The 12,500-nt window shown below is 42.4% G+C and overlaps 2 protein-coding genes across 7 annotated transcripts in view; both read left to right on the forward strand.

Moving 5' to 3' along the window:
* ppp1r16b (protein phosphatase 1, regulatory subunit 16B) overlaps positions 1–7,046 on the forward strand; it is a 37,007-nt gene extending 29,961 nt beyond the window's left edge. For both annotated transcript variants that reach the window (XM_043232160.1, XM_043232161.1), the window contains exons 7-11: positions 737–862; positions 2,323–2,398; positions 2,781–2,910; positions 3,782–3,917; positions 4,402–7,046. In XM_043232160.1, coding sequence (XP_043088095.1) covers positions 737–862; positions 2,323–2,398; positions 2,781–2,910; positions 3,782–3,917; positions 4,402–4,824 — 891 coding nt within the window. In that variant the 3' untranslated portion in view covers positions 4,825–7,046. The remainder of the gene's footprint in view (positions 1–736; positions 863–2,322; positions 2,399–2,780; positions 2,911–3,781; positions 3,918–4,401) is intronic.
* Positions 7,047–10,176: 3,130 nt separating this feature from the next.
* fam210b (family with sequence similarity 210 member B) overlaps positions 10,177–12,500 on the forward strand; it is a 26,653-nt gene continuing 24,329 nt past the window's right edge. The window contains exon 1 of one of the 5 annotated variants that reach the window (XM_043232149.1): positions 10,177–10,916. In XM_043232149.1, the coding sequence (XP_043088084.1) occupies positions 10,368–10,916 (549 nt within the window). In that variant the 5' untranslated portion in view covers positions 10,177–10,367. The remainder of the gene's footprint in view (positions 10,917–12,500) is intronic. The other 4 variants (XM_043232151.1, XM_043232150.1, XM_043232152.1 and 1 more) reach the window with 4 other exon arrangements.

The following is a 12,500-nucleotide window of genomic DNA, read 5'->3' on the forward strand; positions in this document are numbered from 1 at the left end:
CACACTCACACACACACACACACTCACACACACTCACACACTCACACAGACACACACACACACTCACACACACTCACACACTCACACTCACACACACACACACACACACACGCTCACACACACACACACACACACTCACACACACACAGACACACACACCCTCACTCACACACACACACACTCACTCACTCACTCACACACACACACACACACCCTCACTTTAAAATGCATGCGCTGTTTTAAATATATTGGAAGGGCTTACAGTTAGATGTTTGTAGGAGCTGCAGGTGAAGTCAGTGTTTTCTTCTGTTATTAACAAGGATCTGAAGAACTTTACAGCAGCAGCAGCCTTTTCCTGTTTCGTGAGTGTGTTCAGGGTTAATGCAGTGGCTCTGCTGTCTGCTTCATTCAGACGCTTTTACTGGAGCTTTGTATCAAGCTTCACATAAAGCATCTTTTGACACGCTGAGAGTGTTCTGAGCCGAGCGCTCATGTATTTATGATGATGCTGAAGCTGCTGAATGAAAGCAAACAAATGAGATGAGCTGGAGTCGTTCAGAATGAACATCATCACAACATGCTGAGCATCAGACACACTCCTGCTTTTAGTGACGAGAGACGGATGTGTGTGTGTTTCAGTGCTGGTCTTCAGGGATGAGAACGTTTTTTCTGTTGTGTAACTTGTAATTTGGGTTATGATGTTTACGTGTGTGTGTGTGTGTGTGTGTGTTTTCAGCTGCACATCGCAGCGGCGAACGGTTACGCACAGGCTGCAGAGATGCTGTTAGAGGGAGGAGCCAGAACAGACCTGAGAGATTCTGACGGATGGACACCGCTACACGCCGCGGCCTGCTGGGGACAGGTACACACACACACACACACACACACACACACACACACACACACACACACACACACACACACACACACACACACACACACACACACACACACTCACATACACACACCCGCACACACACACCCGCACATACACACAGTCACACACACACTCACACACACACACACACACACTCACATACACACACCCGCACACACACACCCGCACACACACACACACACACACACACACACACACACACACACACACACACACACACACACACACACACACACACACACACACACACACACAGTCACACACTCACACACACACACACACACACACACACACACACACACACTCACATACACACACACACACACACACACACACACACACACACACACACACACACACACACACACACACACACACACACACACACACACACACACACACACACACACACACACACACACACACACACACACACACACACACACACACACACACACACACACACACACACACACACACACACACACACACACACACACACACACACACACACACACACACACACACACACTCACACACACACACACACACACACACACACACACACACACACACACACACACACTCACACACACACACACACACACACACACACACACACACACACACACTGACACCTGCTGGTTGTTCAAACTCACTGCACAGACCAGTATTTTCTGTAGGTTATGACTGAGAACCTTCGCTTGTCTTTTAAATATTATAATTCTATGTTATATTATGTTTGATGCTTTTTATAAATTCTTAATATAAATATTACATCTATACTTTTTGTCTAAAAAAACTAAACTACAATCAGTATTCATGTCATAAGTGAAGTTAGGCCTCAAACTTTTATTAATCTGAAATCTCCTGCAGACAGAAGCAAGTGTCTTCAGCTCCTCAAGTGCTCTTAAAGACTTAATCAAGTTAATATTTCACAGCAGATTAAATGGGCAGTGCGTTTATTCATTTAACAGATGCTTTTATCTATAAAGAGATTTTAAAAACACAATAATTAATCTCCGATGAGCCTCCATGAGTTATTTATACAGTCTCAAACCTAAACGCTTTTTCACTTTCATTTTAGTTGAGATATTTTGTCAAGTGCCTTTGATTCATATTTAATATTTTTTATATAACCGTTTAAGTTTAATATCTTCTTTATTTCCTCTTTTAGTGCTTTAATTTAAATTCAGCCTTGGCAACTAACTGTAATAAGTTTTTCATTAACATCGCATGTTTTACTTAATATTTATATTTCTTCTCAGCTGTATTATATGTTGTTTTTTTTATATTTTAGTCAAAAATAACCTCTGCCTCCACAGATAAATGTCAAATGAGAGACTGATGATAGACTCTAATAACACTGCTAATGACTTCAGTGAGCAGTAACACTAATGAGTGATGATTAATTGATCCTGCAGGTCCATGTGGCCGAGCTTCTGGTTTCTCACGGAGCTAATCTCAACGCCAAGACGTACATGGAGGAGACGCCCATAGGTACAGACCCCTCCGATCAGCCTCCGTGTCGTTCTGAGCACACGACTAGCTTGAGTCTTCTGCTGAGAAAAAGGTTCATTACAGTGAAGAAGTGAGAGAAGAACGTCTGAGGTTTATTGTGAAGGCTGTGGTTTTCTGGAGACTCCTGAGCGTCTGCTCGTCGGTGGAGGTTTATGATGCTATAAATGTAATATTCTCCTCTAAGGCTGTTTTTACTGCAGTCGGGAGTCTTCTCAGGAGGAGGACGGCATTGAAACGCCTTCAGAAGCAAATATATTCCTCAGAAATATCCCATGATTCATAGCACTCATAGGACACATTCGTTAGTAAATGTCTGTAAACACACTGAAGATCAGGTGTGTGTGTGTGTGTGTGTGTGTAGATCTGTGTGAGGATGAGGAGTTCAGGAATCATCTGCTGGAGTTGAAGCACAAACATGACATCATCATGAAGTCACAGCTGAAGCACAAAACATCACTGTGTCGCCGAACCAGCAGCGCCGGCAGCCGCGGGTATAACACACACACACACACACACACACACACACAGAGACACACACACACACACACACACAGAGAGACACACACACACACACACAGACACACACACACACACACACACACACACACACACACACACACACACACACACACAGAGACACACACACACACACACACAGAGACACACACACACACACACACAGACACACACACACACACACAGACACACACACACACTCACACAGAGACACACACACACACACACAGAGACACACACACACACACACAGACACACACACACACACACACACACACACACACACACAGAGACACACACACACACACACACACACACACACACACACACACACACACACACACACACACAGAGAGACACACACACACACAGAGACACACACACACATTGTGATTTGTTTTACTATTTAAAATAGATTTACTATTTGTTTCCTGTTCAATTATATTTTAAAATATATTCAAAACTGAATTTTCAGCATTCACAAATTTGTGACACCTTCTGGCCGTTCACACACACTACACACACACACACACACACACACTGACACCTGCTGGTCTTTCACACACACACACACACACACACACACACACACACACACACACACACACTGACACCTGCTGGCCGTTCACACACACACACACACACACACACACACTGACACCTGCTGGCCGTTCACACACACACACACACACACACACACACACTGACACCTGCTGGCCGGTCACACACACACACACACACACACACACACACACACTGACACCTGCTGGCCGTTCACACACACACACACACACACACACACACACACACACACACCGGTCTGACTGGTTTGTTCTGTGTGTGCAGGAAGGTGGTGCGGAGGGCCAGTCTGTCAGACAGACACAACCTCTGCAGGAAAGAGTATCAAACGGAAGCCATCGTGTGGAGAGGAGGACGAGAAGAAGAGGACCGAGAGAGAGAGTCTGACCAGGAAAACCATTCAGTGAGAAAACCTCAGCCTCTTTACACACACTACACCACACTGCTGTTACTAGATTCAGAGTAATGTCTTTAACTGAAGCCATGTGTGGCCTAATAAAAGAGTCTTTATTAATAGGACTGTGTGACACGGCCAAAATATAAGCACCTCTTTCATTTTCTATTTCGTTTAAGTTTAAAGGCAGAATTATTCTTCAGTGGGAGGTTGTGAAGACGAGTCGGTTAATTGTGTTTTTTCCAATTTTTTCTTTTTTTAACAAAATATTCTTAGTATTTTTTTTTCCTCTTAAAAATGCACATTTGATGATTTGATGAGTTAGGATGCAGATATAGATTCACGTTCTTTATCAAAATCCTTATTTTCATAGGGTGACATTTACTATTTCACACGCGCACAAAAAACATTTAACAAGGCTAAAAGTGGCGTAAGAAATAATGGGTGTCAGTCGTAAATGAACTGTTTTTTTCCCACTGCGATGTCTGCGCAGACGCAGCCGGACGATGCTCCTCGAGCGCCGGGGATCCTGAAGGACGGCGGTCAACAGAACGGCTGCATCTCCAGTACTCCGGCGCCGGCCGCGTCTAACGGCGACCCCGTGACCCCTGACCCCCGCGACCCCGAGCCGCAGCCCTCCAGCGAGGAGCTCAAGCCCAAAGAGCGCGCGCAGACGCTGTCCGAACTCAAGAAGCAGCGCGCCGCGGCCAAACTCCTCGGCCAGCCCGTGCTGAACGGACACCTGGGAAACGGCTCGACCAAAGCCAGCCCCGAGGATCCCCGCATGCCGCTCGTCTCGGCCAACGGCAGCGCCGTCTACTTCACGCCGGCCAGCGGAGACCCGCCCCTGCTGAGGTTCAAGCAGCCAATAGAAGACGAGGATCCCAAGAGTGACAGCTGCTGCTGCGTCTCGTGAGCAGATGGGTTCAGGACCTTAAAGGAGAACTTCACTGTTTCCAGATCGCTCGCATCTTTGTCGAGTTGCAAAGAAATGCCGCCCAACCCGAACGAAAACAGATCAGTCACGTGATCAACATGGCAAATTAGTTTTTAAAATAAGTTCATCTCCATATAGTGGACTTTCAGAGAGAAATAAGGGCCTCAACTAACAAAATGATTGTTTGTTTTCTTAAAAACATTCAATTTATTCACAGAAGCTAGGCTAGCGGTAGCTCTGCGATGCGTGTCTGTATTAGCCGATGTGGGAAAGGTCAATAAAGTCAAATGTCGTTTTTAAAAGATGTGCAGAGAACAAGAACTAAATGTGCGTGACCTTTCCATCATCAGCTAATAAAGCTGTGCGTCACGGAGCTGACCCCGGCACAATAAAATGAATAAAAAGACAGATTATTTGCTAGATAAGACGCTTATTCCTCTGCATTTCTGACCGGCCACCACCGAAGTCCGCTATATGGAGAAAAATCCTGGACTGCTTTCCTTAAAAAACTCGACTGAAGAAAGACTGACACGATTCCTAGAACTTTTCCGAAGAGCGGGATTTCCCTCCGAGAGAGACAGAGCAGCACGTCCATCCCTCTCCATTGACTTTGCATTAAAGGAAGTGAACATAAAAAAACAGGCGTCCGGTAAACAAACTAAAATACCGAAACGTAGTTTTTATAAGCAGCCGACCCAAAAAGAAGCATTTATTGAAGCTCAGCGTGTCTGTAATCGCTGACCACGACTATTCATTATTTGAACCCAATCCAAGGATTATTTGAGCGCCTGACGTGAACCTAAGAGGACATTATATTGAGATTAGTTTATTTTTGTGGATCTGACTGAACACCTCAGGAGGAGTCTCCCAGTAATACAGAGTCAATGGAGGGCGCCGTGTGGGCGTGGCCTAAAGGTAGCTGCGAAAGCGTCTGTTCAGCCAATCACAGCCTCCCGAGCGTCTGATTGGCTGAAGCCCATTCTCGTTCCAGTCCTGGGAGTCGGGATGAAGCCTCGCAGGAAACAGGAAGTGATGTGATCGGGCCTTTCTCAGCTGTGCAGTGTGAACAGACGGACTCCGCTCTCCTGTACAGTATTTATTTGTATATGTGCATAGAGCCACTCTTCTATAAGATTATTTATTGTATTCCAGAGAGATGAAGTGACGGACGGAGCACAAACCAGTCAGTATTTTTCTATGACAGTGTTATGATGACCAGATGAAGTATTTGAACTCACTTTTTTTTTGCATCGTGACATTATTACAACAAAAGCTGAAGGAAAAATGACTGTAATTTGATGTAAATCAGCAGCACAGTAAAAACTAACATGATGCATACATGCTAAATAATTGAAATAACACATCAAATTTAATGTAGCGTTATTTTTTCTATTATAGCAATTTTACAGGCATTTTTGTGAAACGCTTACTTTTAGGAAAATGTCGCAGTGCAAAAATTTTTTTTTATTTATTTTTTTTTATGTGAAATATGACACGGATGTTTATATTAGTGCTGTCAAATGATTGATCACCATTAATCACATCCAAAATAGTAATATATGTGTGCTTACGGTGTATATTTATTATGTATATATAAACACGTAAACACGCACACACGTGCATCTATATTTGTTTGTATATTAAACATATTTATGTGTAAATTATCAAAAAAATGTAATATGTCCATGGTAATGTTTTCGAAACATGCTTAATGTGCGTGTAATTATATATAGATAATAAATATAAATAACACACACACATATGTGAAGAAAAACAGTTTTGGATGTGATTGATGGAGTCGGATCCCTTTATATACTGCTCCCTATGAAGGGTGTATTTATAGGGTTGGATCTGCTCGCTCTCGGGTGCCAAAGTCTTCCAGAGTGACGGACGTCAGAAACAGCCAATGAGATTCCAGTGCCACTCCTGTAGCCCCGCCCACTCCCCCACGCTCGCTGCATTCATTGGTCAGAGGCGGCAGAGAATGTAAATAATGCTTGGAATGCGTTTCCTTCAGACGATGGGAAGGGTGTTTGTGAAAGGAGTGATTATAGACATGAAATAGAGTTCGGCTTCCGTTTCTACTGAGCAACACGAAGGGAAAAGAGCATCGCAACTACTGATTTTATAATTTACTGGAACACACTGATCACTGTATTAACATATTTTCAATAAATTGTATATTTTGATCAGTTTCTAAACGGTTTCTGAGGTCTGTTTGTGAAGCGTGTGGAGAGGAAGTGATTGTTGAGTCCTCAGCGTGTTTCTGATCAGCTGCAGTGAATCAGCAGAGAACAAACACCAGCTCACGGGAAATACTGATTCATCTATTCCTGACTTTACACTTACATTAGATTTGTTTAGCTTTTAACTGAACTGACTTACAGTTGAGCTTACACACACACACACACACACACAAAGACACACACACACACACAAAGACATACACACTCACACACACGCACACACTCACACACACAAAGACACACACACACACAATAATTTCTGTTCTTTTGAACATGTTTCTGATCCAAATGTTTAATTTGGCATTTTATATCTTAATACGGGTTTATTCTCTGTTCTCTCGCCGTGTTTCTGTGAATGTAGATGATGCAGGCTTTCAGTGAAGGAGAAAAACTACGCTCCGCTTCCTTCTGGCTTTTAATGAAGTGCTTGTCTTCAAACAGCAGAGGAATGAAAGACTCTCAGTAGGAAACATTAGTTAATAAACAGATAAACAAAGACACAGCGTGAGTGAATGTGGAGGAAGAGAACACACACACACACACACACACACACACACACACACACTCACACACACTCACACATACACACACTCACACACACTCACACACACACTCACACACACTCATACATACACACACTCACACACACACTCACACACACTCATACATACACACACACACTCACACACTGACTCGTCTATCTCCTGAACTCCACCCGAGCAGACGACTCAAGTCGAGAAACGCCTACAACTTTAAGCGTTCCTTGGCTCTTATTAAAAGCGTCTGCTAAAACGTTTCTATTACTCAACACAGCTTTATGTCCAGCTTATGCAAGACGTTCATAACAATACAGGAAGGATTTTCAGCTTTACAGTGTCCAGAAAAACATTCAGAAGCACAGCTGGTTCAACATTAGATGACAGTAATAAAATTATACTGATTACAAAGAAGCTTAGAATAATAATACATTAACACCCATATAGTAACAAATACAACATATACTATATATATTTGTAAATTTTTAAAAACATTTAAAAATATATATTTTGGCCTGTATACATTTCATTCCAATAAAATGCATTTTCTTGTCCCATACATTTAAAAATAACAAAATTTCCTACATATTTCATTCCCTGTTTGCAAAATATATTTAGTAACATCTTATATTTTGGCAAAAAAAGATGTTTGCATCATTTATTTATAATATATTTTGCACACATATAATATATATATATATATATATATATATATATATATATATATATATATATATATATATATATATATATATATAATTATTTTTATTAATTATTTATTTTTGCCACCTTAATTTAACTGACATGCATCCAGACACATGATGATTTACAACCAATGACTTCAAATCAGGAACAAAGTCAAAACATCAGTGAGTGAAGAAGGATCATGTGTGTATTATGTGCTGATTACACAACTATCACTGAAACTCTTTCTACTGATCACAGGTGTGTGTGCGTGTGAGTGAGTGTGTGTGTGTGTGTGTGTGTGTGTGTGTGTGTGTGTGTGTGTGTGTGTGTGTGAGTGAGTGTGTGTGTGTGTGTGTGTGTGTGTGTGTGTGTGTGTGTGTGTGTGTGTGTGTGTGTGTGTGTGTGTGTGTGTGTGTGTGTGTGTGTGTGTGTGTCTCCTGTCCTTCAGTAAGCAGGTGAAGTGTCACACACAGATCCTGTAAACCACATCCTGCAGAGAGATCACTACAGAACCCGTGCTCATGTTAATACTCAGCTCATCACCCGCAGGTTCAGCTTCATTCCTGGGCAGGTCGCCCGAAACATCAGCATGTCAAGACAGGGATTGTTTTACAACCGGATCTTAAGACGCCAGATCAAAGCGCTGATCCTGCAGGTTACAAATGACCCTATTTAAAATATAATAACTGTTTCAGTTACTTTTGATTGCTTTTCTAAATGACTAATGCTTTCACATCACTGCAGACAGGATTAGCCTTCTGAAGTTAAACCGAGATTTAAAACCATAAGAAGAACGCTATGATACTGTTTCTGAAGAAAAACACTGAATAAAAAACAGACAATATGACAAATAACCTACATAAACCCCAAAAGGACTAAAAGAGTTGTGTAATCGTTTCTGAAACAATGCTATCTCATATTTTAGAGACATTTAGTGAAAGAAATCAATTAAAACTGTGTGTGTGTGTGTGTGTGTGAGTGTGTATGTGTGTGTGTGTATATGTGTGTGTGAGTGTGTGTGTATGTGTGTGTGTGAGTGTGTATGTGTGTGTATATGTGTGTGTGTCTGTGTGTGTGAGTGTGTATGTCTGTGTATATGTGTGTGTGTGTGTGTATGTGTGTGTGAGTGTGTGTGTGTGTGTGTGTGTGTGACATTCAGATGTAACTTAACATTTTCATAAGTAATAGTAATATAACTACACACATCAGTTGAACTGATTAGCTGCATTAATTATTTGAAGATGTAGTTCTACACGAGAGATAATAATGAACTACAACTAACTAACTGTACGGTTAGAGTTATTTACACATAATTATGTATCATTTATTGGTCTTTAAAATACACATTAGAAAAGTTACCATCATTTTTACTGACAGTAATTTACAGCCGGCTATAGCCTACAATAAAAAAAGAATATGATCAATCATTATGAATTACCAAATTATAACAGCCTATTTGATAAATGTTGTTAGCTAATGCTAACTGACTAGCTTACTGGCTACCTCATGCTAGCTTTATGTAAAGTCAAAATATTAACTTTTGATGAACAGGGTCAGAACGATATAAGTGTGTTTTTACTATGACTATGTTTCAGAACACACACACACACACACACACACACATATAAATATATATATATATATTTTCTGCATATATAATTACATTGTTCTTAACTAGAAATACAGGCCCTAGACTTATACAACACACACACACACACACACACACACACACACACACACACACATATATATATATATATATATATATATATATATATATATATATATATATATATATCATATCTGCCTCTGGAGCACAGAACAATCATCAGCAGAAACAGACAGCAATATAAAATTATAAATCTCTTTATTCCAACAATCACTGAGATATTAAGATCATGTTCCATGAAGATATTTTGTTCATTTTCCATCATGTAAATATATCCAAACTTTTAATCAGTGACAGGTTACGCATCGCTTTAAAGGAGACTTCTTGAGACTCTTCGTGAAACTGAACGCAGAAGAACGCTGCACCTGCTGCTGCTCGCAGGTGATGATGCAACTTCGACGTGCAACTCTTACTCGAACTGGCCCGCGTTCAGAACGCTCTCAGCGCGCGCGACTGCGTTTGGAACGGAGGGAGGCGGGTCTTCACGGACGGATCACCGATCAGCTGAGACTCGTCACGTTCTCGCTCGTTTCACATTTAGCGTTATTATCCCCGTCTGTGCGCGCCGGAGCGATGTTTCTCTGTCGGAGGAACGTTTCTGGAGCGGCTTTATTACTGCGGCGTCTGAGAGTAACGTTACCCGACGCGTCCGGCGACTGCTCTCGCGTGCACCGGAGATTAACGGCGAGCAAAGCCGTTCCGTTCCGTTCCCGTTCACGAGATTCCCCGTTCGGATCGCCGCCGGACCTCGTTGCTCACGCGCGAATGGCGGCGTTCTCCCTGAACGCTGCCGCGCCGCTTCGAGGATACAGCGCTCCTAAAGTCGAAGCGTTCCCGCACGCTCGTTCTCCGGCTCCTGTCGCGATCCAGTCGAGGAGGTCGTCCACGACGCCGGGGGAAACGCGAGACGAACGCGCCGCGGACGTTCAGACGGTACGTCGACTCTCTGGAGTTGTGACGGAACTCTCTCTGTTTGTGTGTTGTTTTCTGACAGGGACAGGTGCGTTCAGCTGCGTTCAGCTGCGTTCAGCGGGCTCTGGAGCTCTGGGACGCGGTGCATGGCGCGCGTTCTTTGTTTCGCGTTCTTCATCTTCACGGGTTGCGCCATGCCATGTTTACGTTCTTCTGAACCTTTACGTCGTCGTGAACGCACTTCCTCTGTCTGCAGACAGAAACTCTTCCTCGAGGTCACTACGAGCCCTCCGTTCTGCTGAACGCCGAGGAACGCCTGTATTCGTTCTGGACCGACGTGGTGATGCTGTGCTGTTACGGTTGACTGGTTGGTCTGGTTCTAGTTAAACAGCTGATCTAGTTAGTCATCTTTCACTTTCACTGTTCTGTCAAACTAGAAAACAGATCATTCCTGATGACGCAGCTCTTCTGCTTTCTGTGTGTGTGTGTGTGTGTGTGTGTGTGTGTGTTAGAGAGCATGTGTGTTTGTTTACGCGTGGATGGTTTGAGTGAAGCACTAGTTTAATAGCACTAGTCTTGAGTGCTGGTTGTTGGGTTAGTCAGTGTTTGTTTCCTGGTCAAGGGTCGCACACAACCTCCACACGTCATCTGCTTCCTTCCTTTCTCTGGTGCCTATAGCTTCATGCATTCTATTCTATACTGTTTATTGCATGCGCACACACACACACACACACACACACACACACACACACACACACACACACACCTGCTTGCAAACATTTGCAAAAAATGAATTTAACTAGGTTAATCATGTCTTTGTCCAGAAACAATGCTGTTGTTGAACTGGTTTACTGACATTATCACCAAAGTATTATACACACAAGATATTGCAAAAACAAACAACAACCACAAAACTATTAAAAAAGTGCTAAACAATGAATTAAATTTTAAGTTAAATATGTATGCATGTATGTAATGTTTGGTTATTCAGCAATCATTAGATTATATTATTTTCACAACATGTCTTTATATTATGGCATGCATTTTTCAATTATTATTATTATTAATTTTGGCTTTTTTTCTGAATATCAGCATTTACGAGGAAGGGATTTTATTGTTTTTACATTTTAACTCTCATCTAACTTTCGGATGAATCTTCTGCGTAAGTTAGACACAGTTTTGAAAGCTAATAGTGTTTTACACACACACACACACACACACACACACACACACACACTAAATGTAGACGTGTTCCATGTGTCTTGTCCAATATGTCGGCTGTAACGACTCTCTCATCTGTGTGTGTGAAGATAACGTCTCACACACTCTTATCTCACACAACACACCATTGTGTGTAAGCGCTGGCATGTTGCACACACACACACACACACACACACACACACACACAAGGCTGGCGTCTCTATGGCGATGAAAGCCGTGTTCTTTGTGTAGTTGGAGGTTGAGTTAGGTCATGTTTGTGGCTCACAGGTTAACACAACCAGCACCAGCACACACACACTGATCTGTGGAGTAAACACACACTTCTCAACGTTTCCAGCCGAACCTCAAACACTAGGAGTTCAGGATTTGATTCTGCTCAGAATC

This window comes from Puntigrus tetrazona, unplaced genomic scaffold, assembly GCF_018831695.1.
Source record: "Puntigrus tetrazona isolate hp1 unplaced genomic scaffold, ASM1883169v1 S000000513, whole genome shotgun sequence".
Taxonomy (NCBI): domain Eukaryota; kingdom Metazoa; phylum Chordata; class Actinopteri; order Cypriniformes; family Cyprinidae; genus Puntigrus; species Puntigrus tetrazona.